Genomic DNA, 17,071 nt, shown 5'->3' on the forward strand with positions numbered 1-17,071 from the left:
CTAACTTGGGTTGGCTCAACTCCAGAACAGACGATAAAGGCATATAACAAAACTTGTAGACGTCGATCCAACGTCATGTTTCAGCAGAAACCATGGTATTCAGCAGCAATTAACTTTTTTCTTGAACGCTGAGAAAAGGGGAGCAGTGTCCAACATCACATTGGTCAGATCAGATCAGGCATAGGTTTTTTACTAGGACGTTTCGAAAAAATGAAGCCCTGGGTCCGGTTTCATGAAAAAGTTTAAGCTTAAATTAGTTAAGTTTGAATTATTGTCCTCATTGAAAACACGAAGTAACCAATGGCGATTACACTAAAAAATTGAGTTAAACTTTTTCGTGAAACTGGATCCAGGAGGTACATATGCATTTTCATGGAGATTTCAAACTTCTTGACTTCAAAATCCTCTATTTCGCTGGTGGTTCATTTTGACCTTCAGACGAACATAAATAAGTGTCAGTGTAGGTGACAAATGGATTTACATTATGACCGGTGCCGGGATACGAAACAAACCAAGACCACGCACTTATTGTGTTCTTTCTTCCCTGCTTTCGAGTTTGAATTCTATTCGTAATTGCATAAATACATGCTAGATAGAAAACAAATCTTTTTCATAAACGACAAAATTATCAGACATCCGTGTAGTTTTTCATTGACATGACCACGATTCAAAAGCTAACTAACTTTTGCAAATGCAAACTTTTTAATGATCTTTTTATTCGCACAAATATATCAGTTTTAAAACATACAAATAAAATGATAAAAGATTCAAATCATCTTGGCACAATCAATCGGAGGCAGGGATTCGAACCAAGTAGTTACAATGAGAACATTATCCTTTTATTTATATGCAGCTGATAAAGTTGATCTCTTACATGAAGTTTTCGGAGTAGCCTTTTATACCATCTGTGCAGGCGTTCGCGGGACCTGTTCCTGTTCCGCAAGTGTCTTTTACCCACCCAGTAAATTCGGTATCATTTCGTACCCTTAGATACTGACCGACCATTTGAGAGGCCTGAAAGAGATAAAAAACATATTGCGAATAAAATCATTTCGAAAATGTAGATGATTTAATCCGAATAAACATTCAAAATGGTTAGTTCTAATCTTATTTTCTTGGATTAGGCAACCTTTAAAACTAGGAATCCAACGACACCACGTCTACTTGGGAAGTGATTTGAAATGCCCCACATATAGAAAATTTCATTTGTCAGAATAGAATACATGTAGACTAGAATAGACTAGACTAGACTAGACTAGACTAGAATAGAATAGGAAAGAATACATGCAGAATAGACTAGAATAGAATAGACTAGAATAGAATAGACTAGAATAGAATAGAATATAGAATGGTTCATTTCGCTCTAACCAAACATTGGTACATAGAGGTTATTAGAATTTGTACAATAAAATTTATAATTTACAAAACTTAAAAACAAGAAAACAGAAAATGGAGGAAAACTATTACACATGTACATTGTATATACAAATATTTACAAAACAACACTGAAGTGATTAAAATTCAGAGAATGGAAAGATTGTCTGGTAGCGACACCTAGTAGATCCTCACTACGACAGTCGAACGTATAGAGTTTTTTTTTTTATAGGAATAACAGCTAATTCAAATTTTGAAAACGCTTATACAGATACGTACATATTCTATCTCTTGATTTCTTAATCGCTCACCAGCAACTGGCCCGATACCCGGCACTGCTGTAACAGGCTTGTTTCCCATTGGTTCCTTTAGGAAATCTTTATATTTGGCAGTGGTATTACTCATCTGAAATTTTTACATAGACATTTATTGCACATGAATCAGAAGTCGGGCTACTAATGATGGTGTGTCGTAGAACGCATCCTCCCCCGGCAGGGATTCGAACCAACCTGATGGCATCGAGATAGCCACGGCACGAAACCCTGCGTTAATCGACCGTGCGCGCAGATACATGCGCAGTTCAGATGATGTGATTTTGAGCCAATCAGAAATCCCGTTTTATTTTAGACCGGGTTTTCCCATTTATAGTTCTTCCTTGAAATTTGCCTCAACGATTATACAACGAGCAATCTGATTGGTGCCGCCAGTTTTCTTTCGGAAAGCTGCGCATGTACCTGCGCACCCGGTCTACTGATGCAGAGGTTCGTGCCGTGGCTGAGTGTAGCGATGCCATCAGGTTCGAGTCCCTGCAGAGGGAGGATGCGTAGAACGACACTACAAGCACTGTCAGAGTAAACCCTCAAGTTCATGTTTTTTAACTGCGCATACACAAATTTCACAGCCATTGTAACACTTTTCGAAAATAAATATTTGAAGCCATATAGTTCAACATGAAACGAAGTTCTTAATGTGGACTTTCCTTAATTTACATGGGTGTATGTTTAATCCAGCATCAACATTAAACATTGGTACTCTAGAGATTAAGCAGAACAAGTGAACCAGAGTGAAACTCTATTGGATTGAATTCAAATGATGGGAGAAAACTGGCTTAGTACAGGATAATTAGGTCGAATTTTTTTAAAACTATGAATGGAAACGCATAACTATCTTCGGCATGAAGTTTTTGGCAGAATTCCAGAGAATCCGCGCTCGAAGTAATCAAAAGCCTAAGATGTCCCTTTTGATTGCAAGAAGTTTTTATCAAAATCTGTACATTGACACGATCTCTGAAGAGCATTAGTGGCCACATGCGAACAATTTTTAAAATATTTTTAAACTCGAAATTGCGACTTTTTAACACATGTCGTCGTAAAATTCACACTAAGGCACAACGAAATCAGTTTCGCCGATCTCTCTTCAAGCTAATGCCGAAATACGATACTGCCTTATCGAGCACGATAACGTCGTTTAGGCAGTCGACCTAAATCATCATTTTTTAATCCATTTGAAACTGTATTGAAGGATATCCAAAAAGTCTTCATTGAAAGGGGTTAAATGAAGAGAAGTGACTCCATGATTTGAAATTTTAACAATATGTCTCCATGCCTACCAAACTTCAGTTGGTAGGCATGGAGACGTTAAAATTTCAAATCATGGAGTCTCTTTTCTCCTAGCTAGGAACCCCTCTCAATGCAGAGTTTTTGGATATCCTTCAATGCAGTTTAAATTGGATTAAAAAACGATATTTTAGGTCCACTGACCTAGGTTGAAATAGACATTAGTCTCCAACTTAACTGCTCGATTAAACGTTTACATGTATATTATTTTTGCTAAAACATCGATGCTTTATTTAAGCTTATTCATAATATCGAACTGTGCAGTCATAATACATTCTTGTACATGTAGATAGGCATGTAAGGCATAATAAGTCGAAATATGGAATAAAAATTTTCATGTGGCCGCAATTCTCTTTCGTAGTAGATCTCCATCACACAACTGCATGATGATTCATCATGAATACATGGTATTGGTGGTGGGTTTTCCCCACTGACTCAATAGGCACGTGTGCGAGTTCACTTATTTCATACACTGTAGTGTACAAAGTTTGTTAAACAATTTATTTTCGTAGATTGAACAATTTCTAAGTATCACTTCCCCTTTCCCAATTTCAGTGCCCGACTATAAAATTCACTGCTTTTCACAGCGCCCGCGACAAACCGTGGCAGTCAGTAGTTGAATGGCTATTTTAACTACTACGCGCGCTTTTCATACATGCGCAGATCAATAAATACCACGTAGCAGCGGAGTACCGAGTAGAGCCAAACAAACAAACAAAACAACAAACAAACAAACAAACACAAAGTGAGATTATACCGACCGTAAAGTCTCCGTTTAACGGTTGCGCATTAAGTGCTGGGAATCCGTAGACTGGTTCCCAGTCTCTACGTGGCAAAAGGTAGAAAGTTTCTTTTGTCCAATGTCGTATAGCGCCGCCGCGGTCGAAAATCGAACTAATCTGTCAAGTCGATAATTTTTTAAGTGAGAAGACGCCGCGTTCAGTTCGCGGTACACTGTACGTACAGTTTTTCGATACACTGCTGTTCAACAAATTTGTTTTGTAGTTGAAGTTCACAGCGCGCTATTCAGTTTTCAGAAGTAGAGGGCTAAAATAACATCATTCGTAAGATCTCAGATTGAATATTTTCATCAGATTCAGAGCTCAGTTCATTGTATAAAATGTGTCATTTCATGTATAAGACAGTTACTTCTATTACTCTGACAGAAGTTTTTATGTCATAATTTTTTTACCTCATGTGTAACTCAATTATAGCAGAGTTATCAATTATTCATTTATAAATAAATTAGTATTATTAATTTAATTATTTGATTGATTATTATTAAGAGATATGACATTATAAACATATATATAATGCACAGATATGGATGTTATATATAATGCAAAGATATGGATGTTATAATGATAATGTATTTCTACTCGCATAGAAATGAGACTAAAGTTTTCCTGTTTGGATATTCTAAAAGCCTATAAGTCCTTTGCCAAGGATATGAATGGTTTGTGATGATATTATGTTAACTAAATTCATTTGTTGGTTGAACGATTTCAATTAATATCGCAATATTTAGCATTCGTGATATAATTAATATGATAGAGATATGGCCATTTGTCTATTGTTTATGTTAGCAAAAGTTTGCATTTGATATAGAAGGCTTTAATGTTTTGATGTATGGTTGAGATTTTCAAAATAAATGTTATGCTTACATGAGATAATTGGAACTAGATGTTTTATTTCATTTTTATCAAGTATCGATGGATGAGAAGTCTTTCGACGATGTGCAGTTAGCCCATTAGAGTTTGCCTTAAAATACTTTACTCTCAGTCTAAGCTGAATTTAATTCATACCGCCGTTACAGTACCATAAAATTCACACAAAATCTTTAGCGTAATTGGAATAGGACGTCCCCTGTTTCACATCCGGCAGGTGTGTTGACGGTGGGTAAGTTTATTAAGGTACACCAAATCTATTAAAACGATCGCTATTTTAAAATCAAATCATCCCGAAGAAATTGGGGATTCGTACCTATCGGATATATACTGGTACTCGGCGTCTTTCCACTTAACAAAACATCGTCAATAACATTAGTTCTTATTATTGTTAAGTAGCGGCGCTACCGGTACTGTCGATCGGACATTAGAAACTTTCTACCTTTTGCCTCTACGTGTTATGCGCCAAGTGGGAATATCGTGCCAAGTAAGAATTATCGGCGGAAGTGCATGCCAGAGTATGAATCAAAATGCAAACAACATCCTATACTGAAACGTTGGCAATAGTAGGAGGCGCCACGGATACTTGCGCCAAGTTGGAATAACTTTTTCGACAAGTTTCGACTCAGCGATTTAACAGTTTTTTTCAGTTTTCAACATACAATATGATGTTCTTAGGTTCTACTGCTTGGGCATATTCTAAGAGGCCTTCAAAATACACTCGTGGTCTTGCTAATTATGGGCAGTCTTGTTATATGAACAGCGTTATTCAATCGGTTAAGTGTGTAGCAGAACATTTCAAACTGTTCTCTAAAAAGTCCGCAGAAAGCCAGAATTCAATGGAGCTTTTCAATAGATGTCGTAAGTATATATAAAGCCCATTTTGAAGGCTTTAAAGAATGGAAGTGGATATTTTGCCAATAATGCAGCATTATTTTAGTAAACCAAGTGGCTATTCGTACAGACACGTACGAATAATTCCGTAGGCTATTCGTACGCGCCCGTATGAATAATTCCGTAGGCTATTCGTACGCACTCGTACGGATTACTGTGGAATTATTCATACGGTCAGGCTAGTCAAAACATTCGGCTGACTGTCAGTGAGCTCAGTGGTCTAGTGGTATGATGCTGTGCTAGTTATTTACTGGCCCAGGTTCGAGTCTCGCTTGATCCACTCTATTGTTCTCTAACTATATTCTCCACACTTTCCTTGAATGGCGGGCGTTTATCGGCCAATCAGCGACAGTTATTAGCGTACAGATCCTTCACCCACTGGCAGTGGTTGTCTCCACCAGTGATCTCCGTCGCTCTACGATCCTAGTGTAACCAATCCTGTGGTACATCAGACACTAAGATTCTTGGTGAAACAGATCCTAGTTCCGTATGAATAGCCTCCAGGGTAATCCGTACGGGTCCGTACGAGTAGCCACAGCGATATGCTATTTTGCCAATGCACAATGGCTATGAAATGTAACAATAAAATCGCGCCGGTTAGGGTGAGGTTTAGCCACTTAAGTGTCCGTTATTACCCATAGAGTTTTGGTAAAGGTGAGGCTGTAGTGAAAAATTACGGGTAGTTGTCAGTGAGCCAAGTGGTCTAGTCTAGTGGAAAGACGTTAGGCCAGTAATCTGGTGGTCCGGGTTCGAATCCCACTCTAGTCTATGCTCTTATTTTGTCTAGGCTAACTCTGTTCTCCAAACTTTCCTATGCAGCCGCAATTAGTCATTCAGAACGCGCCATTGGCAAAATAGTGTTAAGAGGAATAATACCGCATTGGCAAAATATTGGCTGCCTTTCTTATTATTAGACTATGTCATTTTTCCAATGACTTGTTTTGATTGCCTAATTGATGCTGCGCAAATGCAAAACTTTGAAAATTCAAGAAAATTTGAACAGATTTAGAGAAAATAGAGCGGGATTCGAACCCGGACCAGTGTATATATCCTCTAAATATAAATATAAAATACGTTCTTGCAAACTGGCTGTAAGTTTTCAATTCATATAGCATTCAACGTATCGTATCTCAACCTTACCCTAACCCTTTCATCTCTCTAAGTGTAAAACGGACCCTTAAACTAACCCTAACTCCCTGGGCCCGGTTTTACATACAGGGATTAAGCCTCTAATTTGGGTTAGTTGCCCAATTCGAATAAAAATTTTTAGGTTAATTTTCGATGCCCATTTCAAAAATGCAAATTAAGATATTTATCATATATCACCTACACATTTTTAGATTTAGGGCCTATTGAAAATCTCATTGGAGAAAGAATTGCAAAGAAAATACGGAACGATCAATTATACAATTTCATTGTACAACCAAAAAATCCTACGATATTTATGAATGAAACCTTGTTCATGTTATAGGACTAATGCATTATGGGCAACTAATTCAGAATTATCTGAGATAATTTGAATTGGTTAATTTTTCGCTAATTTGCGTTAGTGAAACAGATTTAATCATCAAATGATCTATGCCTAATTCGAAGAATTTTTGATTATCACCTTCGAATTCGAAGTTAACTGGCGTTCGTGAAACGACCACCGGTATTCAGACTAACTATAGATACCATATAGCCTATGCTATTATGATATATCTAACTGAAATATTTATCATCATCTATATATATTATTTTAAGTATCGCTACTTTTCAGCTGCACCAAAATATACGGCCCCGTGACTTGACTTGGATGTCATTTGGGGCAGAGCCCTGTGAATATCAATGCCTGAGGAATAGCCTAATGCATATCGGTTCAATTTTAGTCAAGTTACCTAGGCATATTTTTACCACAATTGCAAAATTGTCACCACTTTGCAAAATTGTAGCTCATGATGAGTTCTATGATTGGATATATAGGCCTAATCATCATCATCAAATTTCGGTGAGGAGCCATAATTTGACTTTATGCTTAGCCCATATAAAGGATGGGTACCGGTATATATGTTATCCTATGTGTATGACAACCTCCCTCTCCTGACTTGACGCGATGGAACTGAGCGCAGGAATACCAGCCAATTAGAGACCGAATGATCATAGTACAAATTTTGATTGCTACATTAGTGTCATTTGTATCATGTCACAAATATTTACCGGTAATTTCAAGTAGTTTCAAACGCAAACCAAACGTCCAGCATTGCAGTTGACTGGACTAAAGATCTAGAAACGAAATTGGTAGAATTACGTAGTGAGCGGCCATCTTTATATGATGTCGCTTACACATTGTATTCAAAACAGAATCAGAAAGATAAAAGTCTTAACGAAATTGCTTTTCAACTGGAAATATATTTCGCAATTCAAAATAATTTAAATCTATCCTCAAAATGCTCATGACCATGTGATCCAGTGCAGTTGCCAGTAATCGGAACCGGACAAAAGCAGGGAAGCAACTGGGAGGATCTCATATCCCGCTAATCAGCCTCAAGCCAGCCTTAAGGGTGGGATGATAGTTAATTTGTCTAATCGTCTCACAGCCAAGCATTCCTATTGTTCATAGAATTGACACATAACATCTTTGATTTAGAGGTAAAGCAGGATAATTTCACCCAGACACTGGAGGATCTGTGTCTAGTTCTGCGAAGTACATCAGCAAATATTAGTCATGTAGTGAATCCTAGTGCCATGAAATGTCTTTTGCCTAGTAAGTATTTACTTTGATCAAAATTTCTCATTATACTGCAATTTTTAGTCCTTTGAAATAAAATATCTCTAATTCATAAACTAGATTAGTTGTGTAATTTGATAATTAAAGTGTTTTTGACCTAATGTTTATATTTCAATTTCCTTTTCCTGACAGAATAATGGCAAAATGGTTGGTATATTATATAATCTTCCTATTTGTTTTTCATCAATTTTCTTTGCTTCACATTGTCTATGTAAATACTCTACACATATAGGCTTCATCTCAGGGTATTAAGTATTAAGTAATCCACATGATTATGTCTCATTACAATGCAAATGCTTTTTAACCCACTTGGGACTTAAATCCTAGCGGGCCTAATTTGTTCACTTTTCATTCATTGTTTGTAGACAGGCCCCAGTAATTTGTGGAAAATTGAACTGTAATTGATGCTTCAATGGTTTGTTTTGATATTAGGTTAATAGCTACTTTAGATGCATCTGGAGCCAAAAACTGGCCTGATCAAATTCCAGATGGCTGGCTGGGAAATCTTGAATATGCTTCAATGAAGTTCCTTGATATTTTGACAAAAAAAGGTCACTTGTGCCCTGAATTCTGAGACCTGTAGCTTCCTAATGGTAGTGATTATGGTTTGCCATTATAATGTGCTGAAATTCGTGCTGGGTGAGTTTCAAGGTACATAATTCGTTTCTGAGTATGATCACCAGGCGAATAACGGAATAATGTGGTATTTGATTATTTTCAGATTGTCAAGCATTTCGCCAGTAGGCGTGGTGTCCTAGTTGTGTGGTTGCACCAAAAGTCTTTTTTCACCTTATTGCAGCGATTTAGGAAAACATTTTATGTGCCTATCTCAGGAAAAGTGATCAGATGGGCTTATACTAGGAATAGCCTGTATCAAACACTTTTGATATGATATTTAATTATAGTATGATTTCTTGCCAAACCAATGACAGTCACATAGGCGTTATTTTCTTGGAAATTCCATAGGTATCCCCTAATTTTGAGTAGGGTCTTAAATGACTAATGTCTATTTATTAATTGATGAGACCTGTTTTTCTGGGATATTTTGCTTACTTTTTGGGGTACATACCTCATTTATGTCTTATCAGAATGCCAAAAATCGCGGACAACAACTGAATATCCGATATATTTCCAGTTCTGTACCAATTAGATGGATTGGCAAAAAGACTCCTTAAGTCCAATTGAATGAGAGAGAAAATCCTCCATTTTGTCAAATTTCTTGGATTTGAACATTGTTACCATGCCTACGCCACCCTGATTTAGTTGTTGAGACCCCACAAGAAAAATAACTTCATTTCGTAGGCATGGTGACAATGTGAAAATTCAAGAAATTTCACAAAATGGAGGATTTTCTCTCTCATTCAATTGGACTTAAGGAGTCTTTTTGCCAATCCATCTAATTGGTACAGAACTGGAAATATATCGGATATTCAGTTGTTGTCCGCGATTTTTGGCATTCTGTTAAGACATAAATGAGGTATGTACCCCAAAAAGTAAGCAAAATATCCCAGAAAAACAGGTCTCATCAATTAATAAATAGACATTAGAGCCTCATTGCCACTTGCTTCTGTATCTGAAGACTTTGAGGTGACCACAATGACCAGTGCAAATTGAATATTTCACTCCTATTTCATCTGTTTTCTGTTTTATATATGTTGCTTCGCTTCATGACTTTTATGCTATTCATGTATGTTATACACTACTATGATCAAAATATGTAGGTGATGTCTCGAGGAATGAGACCCTTGCCTATCTGTTCTATAATGAAGAGCTGGATGGTTTGGTGTTCATACACAACCGTGGTGAACTGGAAAAAAATGTGGTTTTGCTTCTTTCTCACTTCTTTCTTCAACTTTCCTTTACTGAACCAAACTGATTTTCACCCCATTTTATCTTAGATATAGGGCTCTACTCAAGACGTCAGTGTGATGCCCATGAGTTCTTCATTCGTTGGATGAGTAAAATTGAAGATGAAAATTCAAGGTAAACAAAATGAATGAAGCAACGAGCGAATGAACGAATGCAATTATGTTTATACTTATCAAAAAATTGAGGCTAGATAGATGATGAATATAATGTGTGTTTATTTTTTCAGTTCTGATTTTAAACAGATTGTTAAGTTTTCCATGGTTCTCTTCAAACAAAAGGTATTTTAAGTAGCAAAGCTTTTCAAGCAATGATTCATTCATTTTTACTACACTTAATTTTCACATCAGTAAGCCCTGTTTGAATATTTTATGACTTTCTCTTTCAGTCATCTGTAGATCCTGTTCTACTGAATCAACACTAACTGATGGATTCACAAACCTCAGTCTATCACTTGGGGTGTGTAGCTGTGTTTTTGGTCCCTTAAACCGCTGAATATTTCTATATGTTTCCTATAAATAGTTCCTATATGACATTTGAGATTTTCTTTGTATTTCAGAAGGATAAAGGAAAAGGAGTCACAACCCTTGTCTCGTTACTTAATTCATATTTTTGTAGTGAGGAACTGGATGACTATGAGTGTTCCCAGTGAGTTTGTTATGTTTATTTCATGTAGTGATCATAAGTACTGATTCCATATTTATAGGTATTATCTTTTAGCTATGATTTCATTTCCATCGTTTTTCATTGAAGTTGCAAATTAAAGGTTGCAAGGAAATCTACTAAACCTTTGAAGGCTCCTGAATGTTTAGCTATTCAAATTAACAGGTAAATACTTAATCTGTCAATTTGCTTAAACTGCTTTTGTGTAACTGAAAACACATTTTTTGAGGCACCCTGTAGAATGATATTTTACGCATGGCATACGGTATGAACAGTATCTCTAGAATTGATTGGTGGAGTTATAACTAATAGACTGTCTTGTCCTTTTAAGATTCAGTAAGACATTGGAAAAAAGAAATGATTTTGTGAGATTTGATGAAGTTCTTAGCTTCCACAACGAGGTATGCTCATTTACTGAAGATATTCTAGTTTTTTAGGAATACTGCACATAAATAACACTGTCACATATTTTTCAGAATTTTAAACTTTGCAGTGTTGTGGTTCATCAAGGCTCTTCTTTGGAAGGAGGACATTATATATCTTTTGTTTGCGATATTGATGGTAAATGGTTTGAAACAAATGACAGTAAGGTACTGTAAATCCATTGATCATTTGCAACCAGGAATATTTTATCATTTATTGATTATTCATCAGACACCTGGCAGCTATGTCTTGAACATGAGTCAGATAACTAAGGCGAATCACCATTCTGACGCAGCACCTAATTCTTTAATCTGGTTCATGCCCATTCTGTCACATTATATAACAAAAACCAATGCAAAATGTGCAATTACAGGCAAAAGTGACTCAAAAGTTTTATTATCATAAAATAATCGCTGCGGACAAACCCTTTGGAACCACAGGAGCTCTATATGAAAAACAAGCATACATCCTGTATATTTTTGTCATAATATCAAATGAGGACAGAGAAGTTAGTTCCGTTCATTTGCACAATATAACGTAACTTAATCTTTATTTTAGGTATTGAGAGCCAATAAGGATTGGGTCCTATCCCAGAATGCTTACATGCTATTTTATATAAAAGTACCAGTATGTGTTCTTTCTTATTTTGTCATATAATATTCAACTTTATGTAGTTAACCCTTAACTTGCTGCAGGCTACTGAGTCGACACACTGGGGATCTGCCGTAGGCAACTGTAGTCAATAGCCCGGCCTATCTCGCATTAAAAGATTGTTTTTATGTCACAAGCGCCTCGCAGCGCGTTGAGCCTCTTAAGACATGGCAACTGCCTATACTCGTGAATCCGAACCCGGAAGTGATTTCACTTTTCGCGCTGGGCCCCCAAAAATGACCCCACCCAGTGTACCCCCTCTTTCAAAAATCGGAAGTTTAATTTCATCAACATGCAAATGATCTTGCTGCCAGAAGGTTAAGGGTTAAACTCGCCAGTAATGCAGGATACAACGGTAATTAGGATTTAGGATGTAATATATATTTTCAATGAGTCTAAATATTATTTTTCAGACAAGGACAACGGCAGATAATTCACACCAACCCGATCCTCAGGTATGTGAAACATTTTACACGTTGATTTTTCTTAAAATGTGTCATTACTTGGAATTTAGGATGCAGTATATATTTGTAATGAGTCTAAATATTATTTTTCAGACAAGGACTACGGCACATAATTCACACCAACCCGATCCTCAGGTATGTGAAACATTTTACACGTTGATTTTTCTAAAAATTTGTCATAACTTGGAATTTAGGATGCAGTATATATTTGTAATGAGTCTTAATATTATTTTTCAGACAAGGACTACGGCACATAATTCACACCAACCCGATCTTGAGGTATGTGAAACATTTTACACGTTGATTTTTCTAAAAATGTGTCATAACTTGGAATTTAGGATGCAATATATATTTGTAATGAGTCTAAATATTATTTTTCAGACAAGGACTACAGCAGATAATTCACACCAACCCGATCCTCAGGTATGTGAAACATTTTACACGTCGCCCAGCCGCCCCTGTATGTGTTTATGAGTTGTAGGTTTAGATGTTGTATTTTGGGTGTCGGAAAATGGTCGGTTTCATGTGGAGATCAGTGTGACTTGTTTGAATCTTGAATCTTGCAATGGAGTCTGATCATTTTCACACCTTTAGATTATTGTATCGCTATGAAATTGTATGTGATGGCTAAGGATTAGAATGTTATTACCGGGTACGTATATTTCTAATTATTCCATCCATCTGGGGCCCAGTTTCACAAAAAGGATTAAAGCCAAAATCGATCAAAAAAAGATAAACTGAATTAATGAAGAAATTAAATCGATTTAAGAGTTAAAACTTTTTGTGGAACTTGGCGGCCCATTTTACTCTACTTTATTAGTGCGAGGATGTAGTGTATCATGCTAAATTTCAGTAGGCTAGGCCTACTTGTATCCAGTCATGTGCAATATGTACATAGGATTATTAAACTAAGATGAATGTATAGTTCTCTACTCATTTATGAATTGTATTCTTTTTTATTCGCATATTTTATTTGTAAAATTGTAAAATGAACAAGTTAACTATGAAATAATAATCGATATATGTTAAGTTTATAATTCTTCTCGTTTTCACTGTCAGGAGAGGAGGAAGCCAATGCCTAACGAGAGAAATCCCAGAATAGAATCAGCCCAAAATGAAAAGTTCTATAGCAAAGTGGTATATATTTTGAGCAACATATATGCTAAATACTATTAGCCATAGATTATACCGATGTATATAGAATTTTACTCAAGAACTTAACATTTTTGGCTGAATCTATTGTGGGATTTCTCTCATTATTCATATTGTTTATCTTTCAAGACTAAGTCTCTTTTGATTTGCTTATTTTATGTGTGAGACCATAGTAAGTGAGGGCAAGTCAAAGAGGCTGGTTGCAGTAGTGATGTGCTGGAGGCATTTGGAATGACACTACACCTCCGAGGACCAGAGAAGTAGGAGCCGGTGTTTGGATGACTGATCTCGTATCTTGTCAAGGACCCTGACTTGATTGAGTACCTGGCAGACAGTCGTCCTGATTGGTCAAGTGACTTCATTTAGATAATGTAGTCACCTGGGAAAGATTTCGCACTCATCTCGGACACTAGTTTACCCCTTTTAGACCTTTTATTCCTGGAGTCGGCCATTATTCATTCATCAACCTTCAGAGGATGACATTTTCCCTTTTCACTACCAGTCCTCTAGTTCATGGAGTTTCATCGATGTTCATTGCTGCATTTGGTTGAATGACTGGACTGGTTCCAGACGTACTCTGATTGCGCACCTAGTTTTTAAAGATTATAGCCCTTGATTTTTTTCCTCTTACACTCGCTTGTGTGCATCCATATTGAACTCACTTGTGTGCATCCATATTTGAATGTAGTTTATAGTTTTGTCAACCCTCTACATTTTATATTTGATAGGCCTCAAACAGTCGCACTAAAGCTTCTGTGTCATGTGATCACATGCCAGATGATGATAAGTATGTTTTGAGAAATGACGTTTCCACTGAGACATGCTCATTAGAAAACTAGAATTTCATCCCATGTTAATGATAGATTTTCAGATACAAATCCTATAGATCATTCAGAGAAAGCACATGACTCTGCTAAGAAAGCATCATCTAAGTAAGTCTATCTATGAAACTTATTATATTCTAAAAGGTTTTTCAGGAAAAATTTCAACAGGTCTTGATAGTCTTAATGTTTAATAATTGACTGCATTATCGTAGGATACATCTCCTTGCTCGGAATTGTGGTCTTTTGTTCTCTCCCCACCACGGATAGTTTGATATTAAATTTAATATTTTCCCTTTATATTGGTACGTATGCATATTTTGTTAACCCAATCAATTGCACATTGGTAGCCCATGATATGGTATGGTTATGTTGAGTTAGAAGGCGATGGCTTCTGCTATATGTTAACCATGGAATATTATGGTATATATGCTCAATTGATTGGCACTATGGCATTTAAAAGTCAGTGTCATTCATCTATTGCTGTATTTGTTCATCAGGGGGTGTTGAATATTGAAATTTTGGCTGTCAAATATTTTTCGAAGTTGTCAGTTTAACTAGTTTAACCAAGAAAACTTTATTGATTAAAAAAAGAGCACAATTGGTACAAAATATTATTCAATGCCCACAAATGCTGGTGGTTAAACCTAAGAATGGCTTATGGTTCAGTTTGTTTTAGGATACAAAATTGTTCATTTTATTACGTAAGATACTTGAGACTAAAAGCTGGCCAATTTATTCGCTACAATAAATTTTCATTCATTTTATAACAGAATTACAGATGATGTGAAAAGATCTGATGTGAAAAAAAGAGGTAAGCTAAGATAGCATGGGTTATTCAGATACATTCTCACCTTTGTTTTATAAAATACCTTTGTTTTATAAAATCAGAAATGATTTCCTGGTGGGAATGAATCTTTTTCCTTACTGCTAGGCCACAAATTAAAATGATTGGTTTCATAAGGCATTAGGCCTATGTATGAATGTGAATAGAGGTGTTTCATTTTTTAGTCAAAAAAAGCTCGGTTATGGATAAAGAATATCTGGATGTTGTCGAACAGTTTCTTGAAAACCCAATGCATCCAGATGTTAAGAATTATTTTCCCAACAGCCAAAGCTTAGCCAAATTCCGACATCAGGTAAATGTTCTCGTTGTGAATGCTTGACGACTTGTATCACTACAATTTTCTCATAATAGAACTGATTTATGAAGTGATGCTTCGTCTTATTTTGCAGGTCAAAACCAAAGGTTTTACTTTAAAAGAGGAGGAAAACGGTGATAAGAATGTAGTTGCACCATGCAAAAGTGATGTACGTATCTTACATGGAAAATATCATTTTATTGCAGTATGTACAGAAGTTATTCATTAGCTCCAAATGGGTTGTTTCAGGTTTCAAGGAAACTCAGAGTTATCCCTTTGGAAGATTTTGATCAAATCATATTATCCTGTCACGAGGCTATTGGGCATGGTGGAGAGAATGCTACATTTAAAAAGGTAAAATTATTCCCTGAGGTTTTAGTTAATCATATCTTTAATCACTTATTCAAAAGATCAACTTTCAGGTTCAAGAAAACTACTTCGGTGTCATTCGAATTCATGTAAGGAATACCTTGAAAAAATGCAAAGTGTGCACACTGAAATCATCGCAAACTGGCAGAGCCCCAGTCATTCCGATCATTAGCCAAAATGTATTCGAAAGAATTCAGGTAAGACATAACTTTTATTTAAGGTCTGAGTACTATTATCGTTAATTCATACATGTATATTCATTTCAGGTTGACTTGATTGATATGCAACGTCAAGAAACAGAAGGTTATCGCTTCATATTGCATGCTATTGACCATGCCTCCAAATTTCATTTTCTGTGGCCCTTGAAGGGAAAATTTGCGACTGATGTGAAAGATGCTCTCAGGATCCTATTCAGTTTTACTGGGCTACCCAAAATTCTTCAATGTGATAATGGAGGTGAATTTTCTGACCGGGAACTGGGTGATCTTCTGTCTGAATGGCCCTCCAGCTGTAAAATTGTCCATGGTAGACCTCGTCATCCCCAGAGCCAGGGCTTAGTAGAACGGGGTCATCGTATCGTGGCTGATAAAATTGCCTCATTCAAAGCGTCTTTCACTGGAAAAGGAGAATTTCCATGGCATCATTATTTACCACGAATTATGTGTAAGTAAAATTGAACACGATATCTTGATTAATTCATAATATGCTTCCCCTATATGCTCAATGTTTTTTGCTTCTTTAGATATGATCAACACTACGTATTCCACACGAATAAAATGTACCCCCTATGAATGTGTGTATGGGCAAAAACCCCCAAATATTGCACTTCAGGTAAAATTTGTAGTTACTTCAGCAAATGGTATTTATATCATTATTCAGTCCTTATAAGAAATTGTATTTGATTTCAGTCAAATGAACATAATGACGAAGAGGAGGGCAATGCAGAAGTATGTACTAATACTCACTAAAATCTATTTTAGGGCAGGGCTGTAGGAACCGGGGAGCCATGCCCCCCCCCCCATTTTCTGACTCTTGCCTATGACTTCCTACATGCCTAGGGTAGGTCTCCATAGTACCTAGTGGCAGAAATGGTGAAACTGTGAGCTTATATCATTCCTAATTTCAACCAGGAAGTACTCAGAATGTACCTAAATGATATAATTTTTCAAAATTTTATGACCATTTAGTGCTTTGTGCCTGCT

The 17,071-nt window shown here is 36.3% G+C and overlaps 4 protein-coding genes across 5 annotated transcripts; 3 read left to right on the forward strand and 1 right to left on the reverse strand.

Annotated features, from left to right (window-relative positions):
- Nucleotides 1-692: 692 nt before the first annotated feature.
- LOC141913051 (barrier-to-autointegration factor-like protein) lies at nucleotides 693-3,874 on the reverse strand. Its single transcript, XM_074804490.1, has 3 exons — nucleotides 3,752-3,874; nucleotides 1,654-1,779; nucleotides 693-1,014 (listed from the first exon to the last, which is right to left on the reverse strand). Exons 2-3 carry the CDS (start codon nucleotides 1,777-1,779, stop codon nucleotides 871-873), a joined length of 270 nt encoding a protein of 89 aa, XP_074660591.1. The 5' UTR covers nucleotides 3,752-3,874; the 3' UTR covers nucleotides 693-870.
- A 1,369-nt stretch (nucleotides 3,875-5,243) lies between these two features.
- On the forward strand, nucleotides 5,244-8,563 carry LOC141913388 (uncharacterized). The gene is made up of 3 exons (XM_074804893.1): nucleotides 5,244-5,518; nucleotides 8,178-8,294; nucleotides 8,451-8,563. Exons 1-3 carry the CDS (start codon nucleotides 5,323-5,325, stop codon nucleotides 8,453-8,455), a joined length of 318 nt encoding a protein of 105 aa, XP_074660994.1. The 5' UTR covers nucleotides 5,244-5,322; the 3' UTR covers nucleotides 8,456-8,563.
- Nucleotides 8,564-10,759: 2,196 nt separating this feature from the next.
- LOC141913183 (uncharacterized) lies at nucleotides 10,760-13,281 on the forward strand. Of its 2 annotated transcripts, none has more exons than XM_074804653.1 (8): nucleotides 10,760-10,832; nucleotides 10,951-11,012; nucleotides 11,179-11,248; nucleotides 11,324-11,408; nucleotides 11,829-11,897; nucleotides 12,335-12,376; nucleotides 12,623-12,664; nucleotides 12,767-13,281. In XM_074804653.1, the coding sequence occupies exons 3-8, from the start codon at nucleotides 11,223-11,225 to the stop codon at nucleotides 12,857-12,859; spliced, it is 357 nt and encodes a 118-aa protein (XP_074660754.1). In that variant the 5' UTR covers nucleotides 10,760-10,832; nucleotides 10,951-11,012; nucleotides 11,179-11,222; the 3' UTR covers nucleotides 12,860-13,281. The 2 variants fall into 2 exon arrangements, with proteins under 2 accessions (XP_074660754.1, XP_074660753.1); XM_074804652.1 differs by having other exon boundaries at nucleotides 10,778-10,832; nucleotides 10,938-11,012.
- Nucleotides 13,282-15,386: 2,105 nt separating this feature from the next.
- LOC141912966 (KRAB-A domain-containing protein 2-like) lies at nucleotides 15,387-16,837 on the forward strand. Its single transcript, XM_074804405.1, has 7 exons — nucleotides 15,387-15,497; nucleotides 15,595-15,669; nucleotides 15,750-15,854; nucleotides 15,923-16,066; nucleotides 16,136-16,532; nucleotides 16,612-16,700; nucleotides 16,778-16,837. The coding sequence occupies exons 1-7, from the start codon at nucleotides 15,387-15,389 to the stop codon at nucleotides 16,835-16,837; spliced, it is 981 nt and encodes a 326-aa protein (XP_074660506.1).
- The last annotated feature ends 234 nt before the right edge of the window (nucleotides 16,838-17,071 follow it).

The sequence above is a fragment of the Tubulanus polymorphus genome, chromosome 11, assembly GCF_964204645.1.
Source record: "Tubulanus polymorphus chromosome 11, tnTubPoly1.2, whole genome shotgun sequence".
NCBI classification, from domain to species: domain Eukaryota; kingdom Metazoa; phylum Nemertea; class Palaeonemertea; order Tubulaniformes; family Tubulanidae; genus Tubulanus; species Tubulanus polymorphus.